Below are 21,001 nucleotides of genomic sequence, written 5' to 3'. Positions count from 1 at the left end.
CTACTTCTAATTCTAATCGAGCCTAGAGTAAGCATATCCAACGCGTTGTGTTATCTCTTAACTGTACGTACCATTCATTCCCTTTTTGAAGACGCCACAGCAACAACAGTTTGTAGTCTCACGATCCATTGATCGCATCTGATCTGTCAATGGTGTTAGTGTTAGTGATGATATAACGCTGGGCCGGGCTTGGGATTGCCTTGTCACCTGGTTTATTCTCGTCCGATTCTGGAGTTGCCGACCCTATTCGTATCCTATAAAGCAATTCAACGATAAATGCATTCAATCGTCTAGATAGTATTTACTATTCGATATTACTGGCTGACTCGCTTGGTATGGACTGGAACGGCACTTGTCAAGCACGAAATACCCTCAACGGCTAACTGTGGATATTTCTACATTCCAAAATCCTCGCTATAACTTACAGGTTGGCTATTTTCTTATTCCAAACCGTAATGTAGCCAATTATATCTATATAGTTCGTTACTCTCAAGCCAAATACCTCGTTTCAAAACAGTCTCGGCGTTAATGTCTCGGCTCCCTTGTTCCGCGCAACTCTACTGGAAAGACTGGCGCCCTTGTACTTCTTCTATGTTCCACTTGGACCTCTCCAAGACTCTGACTATTTCTTCCTTAGGCCCTCGAGTCTTGCTTGGGTTCTTTCTCGCCAGACCTTCCCCCATCGAATCGCAGCCATGGTCGCCAGAGCTGAGGCTATCAAGTATGCTGCTGAAATAGTAGAGAACCATCCGATGCCAAGTGCGTCGACTGCTGGTAGAACCACGGCGGATGCTACGCAGCCTACCAAGTATCTGGCAAAGAAGTTTGTCGCAGCTACTTCAGCCCCTTGGCCTGGCATCACATCGAGACAGTACGTGTTGTACGACGGGAAGCAAAACAACTGCGCAACGCCCTGTACAAACATAGCGATGACCGGAAGCGGGATGCCTCCAACCTCTTGGTCTACAGTCCAGCCATAGACCAACATACTGCCCGGTATAATTGCACCCATAAAAGGCAGCGTAGATCGAAGTCGGTCTTCAGGAATACGAGTACCACGCTTCTTGATCCACCGCTTTACAGTGTAGTCCGCCCAATGACCCCCAAAAAACGTCCCAAACACATAGCCGAAGCCTGGTGCTAGGTAAAAGAGACCTGAAAGCAACGGAGTCTCGAGGTTGAAACGGGGGTTCAAAACGTATCGAATGGGCGTCAGGAGGCTGTACATGTTCCAAGTCAAGGATGCGCTGCTTCCAGCCACCAGGGCAATATTGGGGTATTGAAACAGCCGCAGTACTCGCATTGGACTGATCATGCCCAGGATTGTGAGTGCCCTCTTCTTGCCTGAGAGCGTCTTCAGGTCATCGATCTTGAGTTGATGGGCCGTTTCGGATACAACGAGATAGACACCTAGAACCCCAGCAGCAGCTAGTCCTGTTTGTAGCCAGAAAATGCTCCTCCAGGACGAATATGTTACGATGATACCACCCAGAAAGGGTCCAAAGGCAGGTCCAACGAGAGTCCCAGTCAAGAACCAGCCCATGGCGGTACCGCGCTCCGTCGGGCGGTAGATATCACTGTCCTGTCTCAGTACTGCTCCTCGAATATGGTCACTTCTCTTTGCCAGTGCTGTTTATAGTAGCCGCGTCCACAGCAATAGCAGTTATCCCATCACAGGGTACTAGGTACAAGTCGCAATAACGCCAAACCTGTTTACAAGATGCTTTGCGAGCAGCTACTACCCGCTGGACAATAGTGCAAAGGGGCCAGAATATTAATGACTTACCCAACACATGCGGGACCAATAAGAATAAAAGCTGTTCCTCCAAAGGCGGAAGCAGCCCGGAAGACAATGAACGAGGCGAGGTTGGGTGCCAATGCGGTTGCCAAACTCAGTACAAAGAACATGGCTGATGAAGATAAAGCCACCTGAAGTTTACGTTAGCTCAAGTACGTACTCAGACACTTATATAGTCTCTCAAGGGTATTGCACCCAAGGTTAACTGGCTAACCAACGACCACATATCTCATACAACAAAGGTAATGGTTACTCACGACACGTCTTCCATACACTTGACTTATTGGCCCCCAGAACAAGGGTGACAAAGCCATGACAATCATATACGCCGCATTGCTCAGGTTGATGATACTTCCAGTCGTGTTGTAAGTCGCTGCAACTTCTGGCGTCGCCGCCAACACAGATGTACTCGATATAGGCGATAAGAATGCTCCAAACGATAGGACTGCCACTATCGCCCTCTTTCGTCCCTGGGATACCTTATCGAAGATCTCGTCGCCAGCTTCTCGATAAGGTGCGTCGCCTTCTGGGGTGGTGGTTGTAGCAGCTGGCTCGAAAGCATCGTGGCCCGATATACGTGATGTTGTGCGATTGATGGTTTCTGGACTTGGGGTTGGGTCCGAGGCCATAATCCGCGATGAGACTTCTGTATCGCCCACGGTAGATGACAATGACGACGCTTCGTCATGCGAGTCTTGCGAGGCCTTCATTGTGGTTGTCTTGGTGTTCCCCAACTTTGTTTTGGCGTTCCGGAGCGGTGCCGACCTTGATCTGTCTCCCGTGGCATGTAGAGAGAATAATGGAGATCAAAAGGCCGAGTTGACCTCTTGAGCAGAGCAACCAGAGAAAGAAAGAGAACGGGCAGCTCGCCTACGAAATTTCTGATCATACCCTAGCATAGAAAGGCGTTACCGAGCTTCGGAATCCTCTCCCCCATTCCTTGACCACATCCTAACTTAAACTGATCAACCACCCCTCAGGTATCTGGTCCGTAAGTGTGCCTCCAATATCCACTTGTTCTCTCATCATTCCCGATCACCAATGACCGATAATCAACATCCGTTTCCTGACTGGTACACCCATTAATCTGACTTCTTAAACCACCACTTATCGGAAACCTGGTTGCACACGATCCAATCCCGCTCTGTTATGTGTTGGGAATGACCCGGATGTGGTCATGGTTGCAGGGTGCCATCTACCGAGTCGGAACGGTGCTTCCGTCGCCGGTGTCCACTCTTTTCGGGCCACCGGCCGAGCATTCGGGACATCAGGGCCCGACTAGTCTGACTGATACCATCCATCCATTAACTGTTACGAATGTCATCGTCACAAGACACGAAAGAATGTACGGATAAAAGGTGTTTGTTTTTACTTTGTTCTAATTATATTTCGTTTCTATTTACAAATATGATTGTTCAGCGCCCTGTTGGCGGTTTCGATCCTGCAACGCCAACTCCTTCTAATGCTTGTGCAAATGCATATCCTTCCTTGACTCTGACAAGAAAACATGTGTTTCCTACACGGGGTATTCCCAGAACCTAGAAATAATACATGATTCGTCTCCTTACTAGTCCGTCTTAACCCAACAGCTTCTGTACACGATCCTGTAGTATCCGATCAACAGGTTGGTTGTTGCGTTGAACGACCACATTTTCCCTGCCCCCTATAGTAACGATACGCAGCCACTCTGGGGCGACCTCACTCGCAATCAAGCGCACACAAGCTGCGCCCTCCTCCTTTGATACTGGCATCCGAAGAGAATCCTTGAGCTTCTCGAGAATGACCGCCATCGTGAAGGCCTGTCGTGGTAGAGACATAGGATTTGACAGAGTTAACATGGAAATAGTTGCTGCAATATCGCCCACGCGGTTGAGAGCTGCGCGACGCTGAAGCTCGGGACCTGAGGGAGGGAGTGGCTCATTGGCTTTGGCCAATTGTTTGAGTCGGAGCCGGTCAAGAAGGCTCATCTTGGTTCCATCGGGGTTGAGGAGAGGGTTGTTGGAGACGACGTTTTTCTTGACCTCTTTGTCATGCTGCTTGTTCGCGATGCCACTCTTGAGCTCTGAGAGCGCGTGTTGTCCTTTGCTGAGGATGGGGTTTGCTTTGATCCCGTTGCCCATATTCTTGATGTCCACCTTGGGGAGTTCATTCAATGAAAGATTGTCAAGTGGGAGGTCAACATCCATATCGTCAGCAGAACGTTCAGTGCCCAACGATCGCAAGTTGATCTCAAACTCCTTTAGTAACCGCTCTTCGTTGATTGGCGCCATCCCAGCGGAAGAACGTTCGATACAAATCTTCCCTCGGCCATAATCTGCAATCATGAATGGTGAGTGAGTGTTGTGCTTGGTCGAGCTTTCAATCGCAATACATCGACGAATATCCTCAATGGTGACCTGGCGTTTACCCCAAGACTGTGAGATATGAGGAGCAAGGGTGCGTATGTCGATTGGAGAATTGTTTCCGTTGTGGGCAAGTTGAATCATGATTGTCTTGACGAATGCTCTGTGTATATCGACGAGCTCAGCGAGATGGGCAGGTAGAGCATCCTTGTCCGTCGTGGGTTTGCTTAGCTTCTTGAATACACCATCAAGCTTAGTCTGCACCGTCTTTCCTTGTCGTTTGTTTTCAGAGAGAGGTGTCGAGACAACGGGCTTATGGGCAGTTTTGGTCCTTGAGGGAGTTGTCTTGGCTGCTCGTTTGCCCTTTGACACTGGCGTTGCTTTTATGGATGGGGTAATGACTGGCTCCTGGCGTCGGAAAGAGTATTTGGCTGGGGTAGAAAGCTCATCTTCGCTACTAGGAGCGAATGAAGCGGTTCGAGGTTTCGTCCTCGGGTGCGCATCTTGTTCGTCTGTGGCTGCTTTGCGTTTTCTGGTGGTTGATGACTGGGTTTCAACGATGGCTTTCTTGGTAGTATCGGTAGGAGTATGAATTTTTGATACACGAGTAAAGCTCGCGATAGACTGGCCGATAGCAGGCGCAGCCTGTGTGCGCCGGGTCACTCGAGGCATCTTAAATGACTGCCCTTTTTAATTGAGAGCAGGAGCGTGGGAAGATGAAAAATTGAAGGCACAAGTAAGGAAAGTAGGACCGTGGGAATGGCGTTATAAAAAGTGAGGAAGTCGCGAAGTGATTGAATGAGAAAGGAACAAGACGGAAGTTGCAATGAAGAATTATCGAAATCAAATCACCAGGAAAGTGTCTAAGATGAGAAGGCAAGAGCTATCCCCGTAAAAAAAGAAGGCATGTGCTCCGTCGTCAAGGGGAACGCGGGGATGCACGACGCGATCTGACGCGTACCAGCGCGATATCTCCGCGTAAAGTGGCACCCGCGTCTGCGGCTCAAGTTAAAGTGGTGCACGAGCCTACCACAGCAACCTAGCGACCACTTCTATCATTTCGGCTATGATTCTTTATCCCAATTTCATCTTGACGTCACCTCCGTGTTGCCAAATCCAGCAGCGTCGTAATGTGGCTTGTTTCCATCCCCGGATATACCTAAGGACTTCCAACACGCGATCTGCAAGACTGTCAACAATGAAGACTTGATCGTACAATCTCCTCGATGGAGCGAATTAAGTCCTCAACAGAGTGGTCTTTTTTTCTTCTTCTTCTTCTTCTTCTTCTTTTAGGGTAGACATGATGTCTTTATCCATCGACTCACGCGCTGCTTCGCTCCAAGATGTGCTGTTTTATACAAATCCCGAAGTTATAGTGCTAGTAGGCTGTAACTGAGAATCACTTACTGTGATCCTCGGTTTCCATGGAATCACGGTTGTTTTCGGCCAAGTTACACAGAGCCTCGCGCCTCGGCTCCCGCTGCTTCAACGTTCGTGGATCTCTTATCTGAATTGCGATGTATCGATGAATTAGGAAACACACAGCCAGCCAAGTTTTTTTTGGGACGAGCATCCCATTCTCGTGCTGGTGCCCTACTGAGCCCTCCAGGCTCGGATGTTGACCTTCCCCTCAAGCCTCTTGGGACATGGAATGGCGGTCTGGCTGCCTGTCTACTGCTTGTGTGCATCCTGCTTGGCTGTGCACTCAGCAAGCTCTCCGAATGATAACCACCTGCATTCGATGTCACGAAAAGGGCTGCCACGAAAGGGGTTCTATACTTGTCTCGGGGTATAAATACTTAGGGCTAGGTAGTGTATACAGATCGTAATTTCAGTACCAACTTTACCGCACAGCAGAAAAGTTGGCCTTCATCGCATAGGGCACCAGAATAAAGTAGCCTGAATGCCAGTTTAACGAGGGATAAAGTGACCATGTTAGTTTGTCTCTTTGGCTCATAGTGGCCAGTTTAACCTGACGCGAGCTGGCGAATCAGTTGGGTAGGAGTTCAAATGCATTAAGAATGTGGTGGGAATTGGTGACAACGAAGTCTGGCTATTAGCCTGCAGCATAGCATGAAACTTGAGGCCCCGTTGGGTACTTGCTCACGCAATCGCCATGTTCGACAAAACTGGAGCATATCGGCATTGAATCAAATCAGCTTGCACTCTGGTTTACGTTGTCGTATCCATGGGTCAAGTACACAGGTATACATGTCTACAGAAACCAAATGAGGGTATTTCGGATCCTAAAATATCTTAATCAGGCCAAGATCTCGGAGACGGTATCGAATGGCAGACACCATTGTACAGGTAATCGGTAGTATTTATCACATGACTACAACAAAGGGAACACACCAAAAGCAGAACAACATGTTTCCTAATAGAAACACAAACCAAACCTAACCGTAGAACTTTTGTTGTCCTTGTTTAAACCCATACGCCCTTGCCCGAAGTTTTACACCTCCGTTATGGCTTGCACCACAAACCAAAACGTCCCATTCACCCATTATTCGATTGCCCTCCTAATAACCCGAACTCCAGAGTGCTTCAATATGAAATCGTAACAATAACGCCGAAAGGGAAAAAGGTCAAAGGATGTCTCAGATCAAGTTGACGTCCCGTCTAGCCCGTCTGCTTGATCTGCAAGGACATAGTTGACGAGCTATCGCCGGTGCCGTGCAGCAGCTTTGTCACAAAGACTCGCAGCTCAGCGACGACTTGGAACGGCCCAATGTTCAGGCCTGAAGCTGACAGGGCTGGGTGGAGGAGGTGCTGGAACGGTATAATCATCTTCCTGAATATGATGCACCGGGGTTGATGGGCGGTTCGTCTTTGTAGAGAGAGTTGCGTTGATGCTGGTGTAGAGGAGCTCTTGGGAAGTAGCCAGTCTCATGTTACGAGGCGAGGCTTCGATCGATGAGGTGTGAGAAGCGGGCATTTTTGCTATCAAAGGATTTGAAGATCTGTGATTGAATTGTTAGAGAGACAAAGACATACTGACTGAGGTAAAGCGGATATAAGTAGATATTCAACACATACAAGAATAGAAACAGAGCGGCTTGCGTGTAAACTGTGGGGACAGATGGAGACAAGGTGAATCGTTGATGAATGTTTGCCTAAGTCGTAGATCCGAAGACGCGGCAGTGGAGAGAAGGACTTATTTATGTTCTTCGGGCCGAGTTGACAATGTGAGTTCGATACGGAAAGGATAGCTCGACGATCAGGAATCTGAGGTTGGCTTTCTGACGGGGCAGTGGAGAAGAACTTATAAACGTTGAAAGATACAGACAGAGATAAGGCAACCCGGAGGCACGTCAGGCAGCTACCTAATGTAGTAGAGACGATGAATGGAAGGAAGGTGCAAATGTAAGCTAAAGTCCGGGGAAGGGAAGGAAGGGGGATCCTGATAAAGGGTGAAGGATGTGCTGTTAAATAGGGAGGTAGGTATTTAAAGGGAAGGAGCGAGCAAGTATATGGAAAGAAGGGAGATAAGTTGAGTCCCCATCCATTCTTCCCCAGCTATGGCTCGGCCCAGCCCAACCTGAACCTGAATTGGCCTGAACTGAATTGAATGAACAACTACAGTTCCCTCCTAAAGACAACCTGGACAGGGCAAACAAGGGCGTTGCAAACCGCGATACAATACGGCGGTGGTGCCAAACAGCATTGACAGGGCGAGCCTGCTCAAGCGGGGCCCCTGTGAGACCATACAAGATAGGGAAAACCTGGGGAACAGGGCGGGAGGCATGTCTTGGCTTTGGTACTAGTGAAGCAGGTACAGTACTTCACCTTCAGTACAGAGTACCTACTACCTTTTACTACCGTATTTGTCTTCCGTGCCCCAACAGCGAGACCCTGGTCTTGGAAAAAGAGAGACAAGACATCCCTGACCCAGGCACATTCCCAAGACTACAGTACAGTTGTACAGTAACGTAACTCACCCCCGGAAATGCCGCGATCCATGTTGATGAGGCCCTAGATTGTTTTGGCGTCTATCTCCTATTATCGGGGGACTATACGGGGATGACCCGCAGTTCCTCCATCATGAATATTGGTGCACATCGTCGTCGAACCTCTTGGTAAGCGTTACGGCAATACCGCGAAAGACACGCACGTCCTCGTTTCCCTCCTGAGGCCGTCTGCTCGCTAAGCAGTTTCTATACCTGCAGTAATTAATTTATGGGTTGATTCCAACAAAGCCCTAACGACATGAAGCATAGATGTGTGACTGTGACTGTGATTATCCATCCGACTACAGTACCACCAATAATTTATTCAACTGCAAACGCACTGCAGGACTTCAGCATGATTGGAAGGAAACCTGCCATTGAACTTGAGTGCATACGCACATACTGCTAAGTCCTCCCTGCAAGGTTCATATCTTTCTGACACGTCGCCATTCAGACCTACAAAGAAAGAAGCATAGGAGGTACTCTGTACAGGGGAGAAGATAGGGGAAGAAAGCATAAGCAAGAAAGCTCAGTGGAGGAGCTAAGCAAGTGCTAAAACAGAAAATCATCTTGCGACCTACGGCAACCATATCAAGCTAGAGCCTATATAAGGTCCGGGGAACGTGGTCAAAGAGGTGCAATGGCTAGCGCCACCACTGCGAGCGAGTTATCTTGGTTGCCGCTGCGTGCAACTACAACTGTGTACTCTTGCGTAATCGGCTCTTGAGAAAGAAGCTGTCAGGATTGCACAGATACTGACTGCACTGTACATAGAGTATGATATGTACATACTTGTGGGGACCGACCGGCAAGCCTAGGCTTCTGGTTCCGATACAGCTCCCTTGTCATAATAGCTTCTAGAAGTTCGCTCGTTTCGTGGAGACTCGCCTACAAATCCATGCTCCTCATGCAACAAATATTGGGTCCTTGGGTTTGAGCTAGATGCAACCATGAAGCGAAAGTTTATTTCCTTCACAAGGAATTTCTAGTCTCACTACCAACATGCGACGATTACCTTGTGCGATAGTCGAGCTCATGTTCTTTTCCCTGTCTAGATACGATAGCACCCTTGACGTGGAATGTCTCGCGGTAAATGACTGGCGTTGGGGAATGCTTGTCCAATAGGTAATAACAAGAACCACCTACGGTGTACGTACTATACCTATCGAGCCATTTCTGAGTCAATGGATTAATGACACTGACAAGCGCCCCTGGCGGTTAAATACCGACCAAGAAATAGAGAAACAGGATGTGCATATTGTGTAGTTATCTTTGGGCCCCTGGCAGGTGAGATAATGGAGAAGGTATTCTCATTTGCACAAACCCACAGTAGGATTTATCCCAAGCCCATGCGTATTATCACAATCGTATCATTGCTTCTATCGTCCCCAATTAGGGTGATTTGATCGTTCTGGATTAAGTACCCTTGTTTCTGAGGCAGGCGCTGCCCTCATTCCCTTGAGCATCAAATAAACACAGCCTAGATTCTGGATTATCATCATGCTGCTGCCAGGTTTCATACCTCCGGCAGTCCGAAACACAGGTCTTAGGTCTTATCTCTTCTGAACTCGTAACAAAGATGTTTTCTCCCTGATGGACCTATATATCTCGCTTTCAATATGAGTGTTCAATGACTATGATGGCGGGAAACGTGCCCGCGTGGGGGTTAACATCAGTGAAGAGATAGTATAGATAGTATGGAAAGATGTCATACTTTATGCACAATTCTAATTCCTCCTGAAAACATATAGCAGTAATCTCAGCTTTTTCTCCTATGTATCATTGAAGTGATGGTAAGTGGAACCAATGAGCTGGTGCTATCGTATGTACAATGCCTTGTACCATGATTAAGACTTGCATTCGTTTATTATTGTAGCTGACACGTTGCACGGCGTGTCAGCCTTGCATTGCCCGGCCCTGTCGATCCTTGAGTCTGGGACTGATCATCACGAGTGGCTTGCGGATACAATATGCATATTGTCGGGTAAGTGGCCATGGCATGTCACAAGGGGGGCACCAAAATTCAAAAGGCGAATGCGTTTGCCTTTGAGTTGCATGCCACGCATTGATCAATAAGTGTGCCTCAAGTTCTTTTATCGTCGTATTAGTTTGAGAGGGTTCCCTTTCTGTTGAGATCATCGCATGTTCTAGATGAAGCCCTACTGAAATGGGCTTTCTAGGGTAGGCACCACAGCAGACTCTAGGTCCAGTTGTGGATCAACCAAGACACAATATACAAATCACCATAACCATTCGTGCATATTACTTAGTATGACTAAGTTCATATCATGTATCGTTATCGTTGAAGTATCGAACGGGAGCCACATATAGTAGAATGACACTGTTGCTCCGGACACATACAGAGGCCCGCAAGCTAAACAAGAAAGTGTACATGTGCGGCAAAATGAACATTTCGATTGAACTCCATCCCCTACCAACAAACATGGCTCGTTACGCTATGCACAGTATCTCTTTCAGCTTCTGTGTGCCACGCCCCGCGTTAGCTAATACACTTCTCAGCCACCCTTGTTCGTCGAAACACTTCTTGCTGTTGCTGTACCCGGGGCCGCTTTCGTTTTCCGCCGTGTTGGCTGATAAACATCGTTGAAGTTCATCGCTACACCTAGGAAACGCATGTCAACGTCAGGTTGATATGCCAGGTCCCCTAAGAGTATCTGGACACGAGTTCGGAACGATGCTCCTAGATGCCGCAGGCGCTCTTGAAGGACTGGAAACTCGGACGCGACAGCACCAGAGCCAGCCGTTGGTGTGTCAAGGCCATCGTGGTCGTCAGTATGCCGTGTAGTGCTCCGTACATCAGCCTCCTGGCGCCGCGTGAAATCCGAAACGCTCCAGCTGTAAAGTCCGTCAACTGAGTCTCGGTAATTGAGCATGAACCGAAGAATCTCGCCAAGCTGCATCATGTATGTTGTACGATCATCCTCGTCAGAACTATGCGTGCGTCGTTTCGCTCCAAGTAGACCTTTATGTGTAATATCATTAAGGTATCGTGTGTGTGCCTTGATGAGGTCGTCCAGAGTACAGTCTTCCTTGTGGATCCGCTTCTGGAGTTCACCCCACGAGGACTCGATGACCTCAAACAAAATGTAATACTGTAGCTGACCCACAAAGTGAATCATTTCAGCGAGGACACCCCGCGTAGATTTCCATGTCTGAGAGACTGCTGGATCCGAATTTTGTAGGACGCCACGAGCGCCGGTCATGCACTTCCGCCAGGTTGATAGCACTGCAAATTCAACTCGCTTGATACGCCAGAGGAAGTTGAACACTTTGAGGTATTGTCGGTTCCCCCATTCCGTCACGACGACATCAACTGGTGCATCAATCTTGTACTCGAGCGTAAAACAATCCCAGCCAATGTCACCATGAGATAGTTGCAGCATACGAGCATCTAGTCGCCGTAGAACTTCAGGGGAGTCGTATTGGGCGTTTGATCCTCGGATGGCATGTTCTAGTTGCGCAGTAAGGGTATGTCTGTACTGTGCGCCAGCAGGACGATCAAGGTTGGCAGCGAGAGATTCCATCAAGAGGGCAATGAAGTCTCCTTGACCTAGAAGGATATAGTTCTTGAGCGCTTGGAGATGCTTGAATAAGTGAAACTTGTTGGCCATCAGGTCAATCAGACGCTTCATGGTAGTCTTATGTGCCTCATCGATCCATGCTTCCAGGGTGGCAGTATCACCATACCTCAGCTCCTTGGAAGCAGCCTTGGAGTAGTCCTCTACCCACATAGCATCGCCGCAGCTATGCCTGATGAAGTTAAGGGACTTTCCAATCAAGAAAACCTTCTGGGCAAAGTCTTGGGTAATGATGCTGGGGATCATGTCCGTGTCAATCTCATACTTGTCTTCCCAAACATTACCCGCGCCCTTAGCCTTGGATGTGTCCTTTTCGGGAGACTGCTCTCTGACGAAGAATTCCTGAAAAGGATCTGATAATTCACCATCGTATATCCAGTGTCGTAGGATGTCGTAGAAGGGTCGTGTAAAACTTGCCAGTAGCCTTTCGGCAAAAGCAGCAACAACAGGATCGCCGTGAGAAGATGAGAAACTGTGAATAAGGGACACAAGCTGCCCTCCCCTCTTCTTCTCAGATTCTTCAGCTATTAAGCTCATGAGTCTGAGACCCATTGTTGCCTCGCGAGTCCATACAACACATCTCTTGAGTGTGACTCCAGCTTTTCCGATTCCCTCTCTTGGGGCCTCCTCGTCAAGTGATGCAAGAGCTCTTCGAATCTGACTTTCAAGAGTGGCAATCAGACTCAAATAAGATTTGAGCTCACCGTGAATGGCCGCCCTTAGACTTTGCCCAAGAAGCCCCCTGGCTGGAGTCTTGCAAAAACCGTCGAGACCGCGATACAGCAACGATGGCTCTGCTAGAGTGTGAAGCAAGGAGACAATTGGTAGTGGGAGTGTTGACGGTAATTTGATGATATCTGATTTTGTGAAGGGTAGTGTAGTGGAGGAAAGTCCTTGCAAAGTGAATGGCAAATCTCTAAGAATGACGGACTCGGGAGGTTCTATCTCTGAATAGTTATTCGCCAATAACGTTGATTTCAAGGAAACGTCTCTTTTTGGTGGCTCAGGCCGCGGTTCCCCTTCTTTACTCGGTTGCTTGCTCTCTTTTGCTGGAAGTTTCTTGAGCCCATCTGGTTGGAAAGCTTCTTTGAACTGCTCCTCCTCGAACCTGGAAGTCCTGGTGGCACGTTCTCGACCCTGCCGCTTTATAGCGTCACGACTGATGGCATCTCGATAGTTGGGCGCCGATGGCTTTACAGGGCTCAATGGGAGGGGTTCACTGGGATCCGGGGAATCTGCGAGCTGGTAGAGAAGGTAGAGTATTGCCCACTTATGCTCCAACACAGGCAGTGAAAGTAGTCGTGTATAGAGGTTCGAGAAGCGAAGAGCTTGGGTAGGGTTGCTCTGGATGAGCTTTCGTTTTATAAGATCGGAGGCATGGTTGACATCGGAAGAAATAGCGGGGGAGGCTGGACTGAGCCGTAAATAGTTAATTTTGTTGCATTGGTAGATGTAAGACGGACGCAGATGCATACCTGTCTATTATAGACTTGACAATGTCAAAACATGTATCATGGCGCTCTTGCGCAACTTCATCGGGATCATTGGGATCACTGGGCACGATGTGTGTTATCAAACTGTCGATAGCGTTGGTGATACGGTCGGGGGCCATGACGGCATCGCAAATGGTTTGCGACTACAGGAGTAGGAAGTAATTGGGTGTCGGGGCAGTGCAGTGACCTCAACGAGCTTGTAGATGCGACCTCTGAGTAAAGAATAAGTTGTGAGTCGGATTGATTAGATGGATACAACAGACTCAAACGCGCCAGACGCGACTGTACCTAGAAGTTGGTGGTGGTGGTGGTGCTGCAGGGCGGATTGCTTTAGTGCGCTTCAGAGAACGACAGGTAGTGGGTACTCATGACAACCCCCAATCTGTCATCAATCGCAGGTAGACGGTACTTTGGCTTTGCGCTGATGTCCTTCATGGCTGGGCATGCTCCGCGGCAAAAACCAACTACACTCACTCGAAACCCTTCATTCATTTCGAACCTCACGTCAACAGCGGCACAAGTCTGTCATCAATTTAAACGCCGAAATATGCTTTTTTCATCAATCTAACCCCTACACCGCGATCGCATTAATCACTTATTCGCTTTATATAACTCATGCGTCTTTTCTCCGTGTCGCGCCGCGCTAATCTGCCGCACGCGACGTCGTCGCCGATTCGACTCCTATCAAGATGCCCGACATCGACCCCGCGGCTTTGAGCCGTCCAGCTGTCGGCCTTACGACTCCTATCTTACCGAACAAGACTCTTGCGGGCTCTGTTCCTGGTGCGCCAAAGATTGCAAAGTCTAGCCAGATCATCCCCGCCCGAATTGATTTAGAACCGTTGTATACTGCACTTAAAGCCGCTATAGGCAACGAGAAATGGGCCATATACAAGGAATCAACCAGCGAGTTCTTAATAGGTAAATATCATCAAATGTTATCTATTTGTTTGCGCATGCTTATTCATTACCAGGACGTTTGAATCAGGCCGAATACTCGGAGAGAATAGATCCCATCCTCGCAGGCCCAGGTGATAAAGAGCACTTACATAATAATCTCATCGCTGCTATCTATGGCAACGTCACTCGAGAAATGCCCGACCAAGGGCTGGCGCCATGGGTCAGTGCCAACGATAAGCCTGCGGCGACGACAGGAACCAAGCCAGTATCAGGCGATGCTGCTGAGCGGAGGTTGAAGGGAGATGTTATGCAATTGCCAACACGAGACCGAAGGCGCATCAAGGACCTAGTGCAGAATGATGTTGGTTTCTCTATACTACCTCTGTTTCAATCGCTGACAGCTATCAAGTGGGATCCGCATGAGAGCATATCGAACGTCTTCGCAGACACACATCGCAAACCTTCCACAGTTGCAGTTACAGATGCTACACCCACAGTAGGGGGCATCAACAATATGAGTATGTATTCTGGTGGAGTATGTCTGTATTACGGAGAGCCTGACATTAGGGCTAGATTTCGACTTAGAGATTCGAAAACGATATGCGCAACCGTTAGCGATAGAATCCGGCGAATTCCCCGACATCAACATGATCTCTGGCCGAATGCTTCCCTCTTGCTACGAAGCAGGGCTCGTCAACGGCCACACTTCCGACGCCCCCCAGTTCATGTCGGTAGCCGTGGAAACTTTCATCAAAGAAGTCCTTACCCAGGTCTTCAGCCGTACAAGGAGTAATGGTCCTGGCGAATCGGGTAGCGCTGGATTTGGCGTAGGGACAACCTGGATCCAGACGCGCAAGTATAAGCAACAGTTGGAATACGAAGAAGAAGCTGCGGCGCGAGGCGAAATCGCTCGAGACAAGGGAGGGCTTTTACCGATAGAGTCTCGGGCGGCCAGTGAGAGAGGTCCTCTCGGCATGTCTGATCTTCGCCTATCTTTGGAGATGGCCGACTCAGGGATGGCACAGTTCCCAGTGTTAATGACTCAAGTTATTTACGGTTATCGAGAAGGCGAGCTGGAGAATTGGGAAGACTACACTTGGGTCGATGACCAACCACCTCAATATTATGCCCACGAGAGGCATGGGTTGGACATGAATGGAGGACAGGTTTATGAACTCCAGAACGGAAATCCCGACGCTATGGATATCGATACAGAGACCTGGTGGGAAGGCGCAGAGAGCCAGGATGCTGACATGTTGGACGGCGTCTTGGATTCATGTCTCGCCGCGGGATCTTAGCTCTTGTCCTTTGGAGTTGTGAACAACGAGGCAGACTGCGTCAAAGTCATGCACAGTCGGATTAACTGTCATAGAACACACTTGGAATGTCCCAAGACTGGCTTGACAGAAGCGATTTGTTACTTACTCAGGAGGTCAGAAGCAGCTAACAGTCTGCGAAAACACTGCGTTGAAAGGAGCGAAAACGATAGACGTGTTAACAGACAAGTACGATTAGGACAAGCAAGGCGTGCAAGGAGCTGGCGTTGGACAACAGTCATGATACAAAGCAGCAATTCGATCGACGGCATGCAACTCGAATTCGAGGACCCGGACGAATACATTTCAAATCGGATGACTTTATCTTTGGCGCAAGGGTTCTTGGGTTTGTTTTGTTTTTTTTACCCTGCTTTACTTTTGGGTCGTGGCTTTGTCGAATGGGCTCTATTGCCTTTTATCTGTATTTCTATTGCTGTTTCAGGGTAAGCATTGTCGTTTCTCGGCATGCTTGGAACGAGGAAACAACCCTTCGCTGTGGACTGGGGGAAATGGAATGGGGAGGGCTTTTATTGTACTTTATCATTGCAGGAACGATACCCGCGCAGCTAGATGAGGGCAGAAGCTGTTCAGTGCCAGTGATGGGATGGCGGAGGGCCCCGATATATATGTAGTTGCTCAAAAGATTTGAACTTCAATAATGGTTATCGCGTTATTACTCAGTAATCCTGGTGACGGCTTCCTTAGACTGGGCTCGACATGGAGCTCAACATCTTCGAGAGCACGGATGAAGCAACATGCGCGTGCATCGAGTGTTGTTGCCCAGGTGCCTGTCATCGAACAACGTTCATCTGGGCATAGCAAGTAAAAACATCGGAATGGGTTTGGAGTGCCAACTAACAAACCATCCGCAAGCCTCCTCCAAGGACGACATAACTCAGAGGCAGGTAGGTACCTCCTAAATTAGTGGCCGTCTTTCAAAGTCGACGCTTTGATCAAAAGATCAGTCACGCGCCCTTTGGTTTGCATGAGGTTCAGTCAAAAGGAACGGCAACGGCCAAGCCTTTTATTGTAGATGAAACTAACTGCCTGCCTCACTTTCTCCGATGTTGTCTGATGGGCACTAATAAAGAGGCGACATGAAAATGATGTTTCACTCGTGAGCGCCAGGCTGCAAAGAAGGACCTCCGTGGTAATGGTAATTGCATACCAACGATATCCACAGAGAGTAATGGGATGAACAGGGTGGAGTTCCGTTCCTATTCTCATTTCTGTTGCTTTGGGTGATTCTGCTTCCGGGAATTAGAGGCGCTCACTAGCTGCTCGAGAGTCCTGACTAACGTTAGCCAAGGAACCAGCTTTTAGGTTGGTATTAATCAATTTGCAGGCGAATTGCAGCCCATCACTCTAATTAAGACCACCAACTGGATATGATGAAGTCGTGAGAGAAACACTGATCTGCACCAAAAAGAGGGATTCTCACCGATGTCATGCTGCATCATAGCTCTAGCATAATACAGTATCATCGACACGGTACTTGCTCTGTTTATACAGCTTCCCTTCCTAGTCCGGGAGCTGCACCGAAGAGCAGCAGAAGTGTCTGTGGAACAAGCGCCCGAACAGCCCGAGCCCTTGGCTGGCCCGTGCGTGTCTTTCTAGAAAGCTTCCCTGACGGCAACCATCTCCCAGCTCCCCTTCCCCCCACTTCTCCCCATTCCGTTGGTTGCGTCGTCCATTAGGAAAGCACAGAGAAAGAGAGAAAGAGAGACACACACAGAGCTACTCCCCTCTGCCTGCCCTACCTCAGAGACGCCGCCTGGCCTGGCAAGAACCATAGTCTTCTCTTCCATCCCATCTTCTTTCTTCAACCCCCATTTGCTTGCCTCCCGCCGCTGTGTACCTATCTCTGGAAACCCATCAACGACATATATCACACATCTTCAACTTACCTATCCATCATCAGGCCTTTCTTCATCGCATCGTCCTTCTTCTTCTCTTTGACTAGGAGGCGGGGATCAGAGCACCATAACCCCACTCGCCTGGTTACTCCTCTCTTTTTGTTCCTTCATTTCTTTCAGCATTACGACAAGTCGAGCCTTTCAAGCTGTTTGGAATCAGCCGCCGTCTATCATATTCCCATCATCCTTGATACGCCCTGGTTCCTCGACTCAACCCTGCGTTGGACCCCTCATCACGCTCCAGGCCCCTTGATCTGAGGAGCCTTACAGGATATCGTCACCCTGCCTGATCACATCTCAGGTTGTAGGGTCCAGTTTACCAGGATTCAGTGTGAGTTAACCTGTTTTCCCTCTGTTCTGCATCCTTCCGCCTACACTGGAAGCTCCATTACCTGAAATGCTTAGCTCTCCAGCCTTGTGAGCCCTTGTTATTACACAAGCAGACTTCAGTAGAGGGCATGCTTGTGCGCCAATAACAGAATTGGGCTGTCCATATTTCTCTGCAAGGCTCAATTTCCCAGCAGTTTCGCATTTTCCCCTTTATCTTGTCCAAGCAACTTTTGTTCCTTCGAACTGTGCATGGGCTACGTACCAGGGTCTTGATCTAGGCCCCGCCACAACACGTCACTTTCAAGCGTGGATTGCAGCCCACGTCCAGCGTCATCTTTAGTGCACGCCCCGGAACTTCTCCTGCACGCAACATCCCTTGTCGTTTCAATGCTCATTGATGTTGTTTGTTCCTAGCTTCAGCTGCAGCTTTGATTGACATACCTCAAAGACAATTCGCTCTGCGATCATCTATAAGAACGCCGCAGTAGCTGTAAGTGAAGCTCCCCCATTCGTGTGACGGCATCACGTTGCCACTCGCTGCAACATTTCTATTTGGCGCCTGCTTCTTGCCAGTTTCATGTTCCCGAGACATTCACGTTCGCTACTTTACATCAGACGCAACTTGCTTGCCACATGGAAGCTTACCAGAAGGGTATATAGATAACTGACAACGAACAAGCGCTCTCCACTCGCCCCGCGATACCCCTCATCCACAACGAACTCGACTGGCATCGGTTTTGTGCCCGTTTGACGATATAATATCACATTTCTCAAGCTACCTCAACAGCATCCAAACCACCCATTATGTCCGGCCCATTCTCCAGCCCCTTTGGGGAGAACAGTAACCCCTTCGGGACAGATAGGGGCAAGAGGACAAACAATGCAATTCATCGTGTTGCTGAGGAGGAGGATGAGAACGACACCATCACATCTCCTACGAACGCTCGATTTGGAGCATCACCGAATTCTGCCTCTATGTTTTCCGGCCCCTTTGGTGGAGGCTTTGGCGGTGACTCTTCAACCGAAGCACCTCCCTCTTCATCGCGAAATATTCCAAACCCCGATAGCTATCCGGCACAGTACAACTTCGGTCGCCGAACTTCCGTATCTGCCGAATCTTTGAAACCAAGTGCAGATTCTTATGATAACTGGTCACCCCCTTTTCATGAGAAGACTCCAGACCAGATCGAGCGTCTCAAGCGTGCCATTGAAGGCAATTTCCTTTTCAGCCACCTGGAGGATGAGCAGAGCGCTCAGATACTAGGGGCCCTTGTTGAGAAACCGATACCGGCCAAGGGTATTAAGGTAAGCTTCTTAACAACCGATCCAGGATATTTGACTAAAAAGGTGTCATTAGGTGATCAGCCAGGGAGATGCTGGTGACTACTTCTATGTGGTTGAAAAGGGATCTTTCGACGTTTATGTCAACCCTAGCGGCTCATTGCAGCCAGGCCCTGACGGTATGGGCAATCAAGTCGGTAACATCCAGGCTGGTGGCTCATTCGGAGAATTGGCATTGATGTACAATGCCCCTCGAGCTGCAACTGTAGTTTCCGCTGAGCCTGGATGTACCGTATGGGCACTCGATCGCGTTACTTTCCGTCGCATTCTGATGGAGTCGACATTTGCTCGGAGACGTATGTACGAGAGTTTCCTTGAAGAAGTGCCCCTTCTTTCAAGCCTGAACCCGTACGAGCGCTCCAAAATTGCAGATGCTCTGGAAACCAAGAAGTTTGCTCCAGGAGAGATCATCATCAACGAAGGAGATCCAGGCCATGCATTCTTTCTGCTCGAAAGTGGCGAGGCGGATGCATACATTGGTCAGCCTGATAACAAGGTCCGCCATTACCAGAAGGGCGACTACTTTGGCGAGCTTGCCTTGCTCAACGACGCCCCGCGAGCAGCTAGTATCGTTGCTACGTCAGCAGTCAAGGTTGGAAGTTTGGGAAAGAACGCTTTCCAACGTCTGCTAGGCCCTGTTGAAGGTATTCTACGACGGACCAAGTACCAAGGCGTTGCAACTGGTGTCGAGGAGATGGATCCACTTCACACCAGCTAGACCAAGTGAGTGTTCTGAGGCATGACTGGCGGAAACCTGGTTGGGCGGAGAAGCAGAAACGTTTGCCAGGTGGTGGGATTAGTGGTGTTCAGGTTGCCTCGTGCTGTTTGGGTGTACGTATATGGAACGCAGTTGGGCCCGTTGGATTCAGGAACGAGTGGCAGAGGTTTTCACTTATGATCGGCGTTTTGAGAGGTTGTCTCCCACCTTCGCTTTCCTGAGAAACATGACTAGTGATCAGATACCTTGGTTCATATCATTATTATCACAACGCAACTTCCCACTCCTTGCTATGAAGGTATTTGCGATACTCGAGGCAGATATCTACCGAGTGACAAGAGCAGAGTCCTTAGCTCGATCGAATTGTAGTCTATATTTATTCTTTCCATGGCAAACCAAACTTAGAACCCGTTGATATCAAGACGCCAGTTATAGAGAACCTCATATGTAAATTGATTAGTCATTTGCCCACGCTGTCGCATTGCCCCTAGCTCTGAGCAGCCCGTTTTGACAACTCATCTCGGATTTTCCTCCTAAGTTCCTCAACGGCAACTTCGGTTTCGAGCACGCGACCAACGCCTGCGCGCCAGGTTTCATCCAATGTCTTGATCTCGGCACCTACGGCAGTCTGTCTCTTCTGCCTTTCCAGATTCACGATGTCAACTTCGCGTTTGGTAACTGCTAATTCGCGTTCAAGTGCCTGAAGCTCCGCCTCGAGACTATGGTTTCCCAATAGCCAAGCATTCTTTCCCCACTTCTCAAGAAGCTCCAAGTTTGTGAGGCGTGAGGAGAGGTAGCTATGTGCGACGGCGGCAGCGGGCAGGGCGGTGGCAGGCGGAGCGCTGGGAGATGGAGCCTCGTATCGGCTCAGATCAATGGGCGCGAGTGGTTCGGACTTGGAAACACGTTCGATTTCGGATGTTATCGCGGGAGAGAAGGATGGTTCTGGGCTGGATGAGAGTTGAGGCGCTTGAGAGGATGCTTCGGCGGTGATGAGGGCGCGCGCAGCAGCGAGGGCTTCCGCGGTTGGCTCTTGGTCAACGTCTGTATAGTGTCAGTATATGAATGCCGAGGTTCTTGCGATGAGAGCATGTTAGCTTACAAGGAAGCGACTCGTGGTAAGCTGGAGCGACGGGCATGATGGTTTGTTCTGGGGTTGTGACGCGCGCAATTGAATCAGAGCAGCATTAGCTCAAGAGTTTTCTCTAACCGATATCGCAGTCCGCTTGTTACTGACTGGTGTAGATGGCGCGTTCGTAGGTAATTTCGTACGGTAGTTATGGTGGTGCAAGCGGATT

General features: G+C 49.1%; 6 protein-coding genes across 6 annotated transcripts; 2 read left to right on the top strand and 4 right to left on the bottom strand.

The window, feature by feature from the left end:
- Nucleotides 1–622: 622 nt before the first annotated feature.
- On the bottom strand, nt 623–2,508 carry FIESC28_09913 (uncharacterized protein; the record flags this gene model as incomplete). Its single annotated transcript, XM_031164048.1, has 3 exons — nt 623–1,577; nt 1,787–1,929; nt 2,056–2,508. 3 exons carry the CDS (start codon nt 2,506–2,508, stop codon nt 623–625), a joined length of 1,551 nt encoding a protein of 516 aa, XP_031011944.1.
- An 867-nt stretch (nt 2,509–3,375) lies between these two features.
- Nucleotides 3,376–4,812, bottom strand: FIESC28_09912 (uncharacterized protein; the record flags this gene model as incomplete). The annotated part of the gene is made up of 1 exon (XM_031164047.1): nt 3,376–4,812. One exon carries the CDS (start codon nt 4,810–4,812, stop codon nt 3,376–3,378), a length of 1,437 nt encoding a protein of 478 aa, XP_031011943.1.
- Nucleotides 4,813–10,606: 5,794 nt separating this feature from the next.
- FIESC28_09911 (uncharacterized protein) lies at nt 10,607–13,301 on the bottom strand (the record flags this gene model as incomplete). The annotated part of the gene is made up of 2 exons (XM_031164046.1): nt 10,607–13,103; nt 13,165–13,301. The coding sequence occupies 2 exons, from the start codon at nt 13,299–13,301 to the stop codon at nt 10,607–10,609; spliced, it is 2,634 nt and encodes an 877-aa protein (XP_031011942.1).
- Nucleotides 13,302–13,871: 570 nt separating this feature from the next.
- Nucleotides 13,872–15,380, top strand: FIESC28_09910 (uncharacterized protein; the record flags this gene model as incomplete). Its single annotated transcript, XM_031164045.1, has 3 exons — nt 13,872–14,103; nt 14,157–14,600; nt 14,656–15,380. The coding sequence occupies 3 exons, from the start codon at nt 13,872–13,874 to the stop codon at nt 15,378–15,380; spliced, it is 1,401 nt and encodes a 466-aa protein (XP_031011941.1).
- A 3,068-nt stretch (nt 15,381–18,448) lies between these two features.
- Nucleotides 18,449–19,703, top strand: FIESC28_09909 (uncharacterized protein; the record flags this gene model as incomplete). Its single annotated transcript, XM_031164044.1, has 2 exons — nt 18,449–18,949; nt 19,002–19,703. 2 exons carry the CDS (start codon nt 18,449–18,451, stop codon nt 19,701–19,703), a joined length of 1,203 nt encoding a protein of 400 aa, XP_031011940.1.
- Nucleotides 19,704–20,190: 487 nt separating this feature from the next.
- Nucleotides 20,191–20,842, bottom strand: FIESC28_09908 (uncharacterized protein; the record flags this gene model as incomplete). Its single annotated transcript, XM_031164043.1, has 2 exons — nt 20,191–20,747; nt 20,806–20,842. The coding sequence occupies 2 exons, from the start codon at nt 20,840–20,842 to the stop codon at nt 20,191–20,193; spliced, it is 594 nt and encodes a 197-aa protein (XP_031011939.1).
- Nucleotides 20,843–21,001: the final 159 nt, after the last annotated feature.

Source organism: Fusarium coffeatum (genome assembly GCF_003316985.1).
Source record: "Fusarium coffeatum strain FIESC_28 chromosome Unknown BRIP53273_contig_273, whole genome shotgun sequence".
In the NCBI taxonomy this organism is placed as follows: domain Eukaryota; kingdom Fungi; phylum Ascomycota; class Sordariomycetes; order Hypocreales; family Nectriaceae; genus Fusarium; species Fusarium coffeatum.
This window is presented reverse-complemented; position numbering and strand designations above follow the sequence as displayed.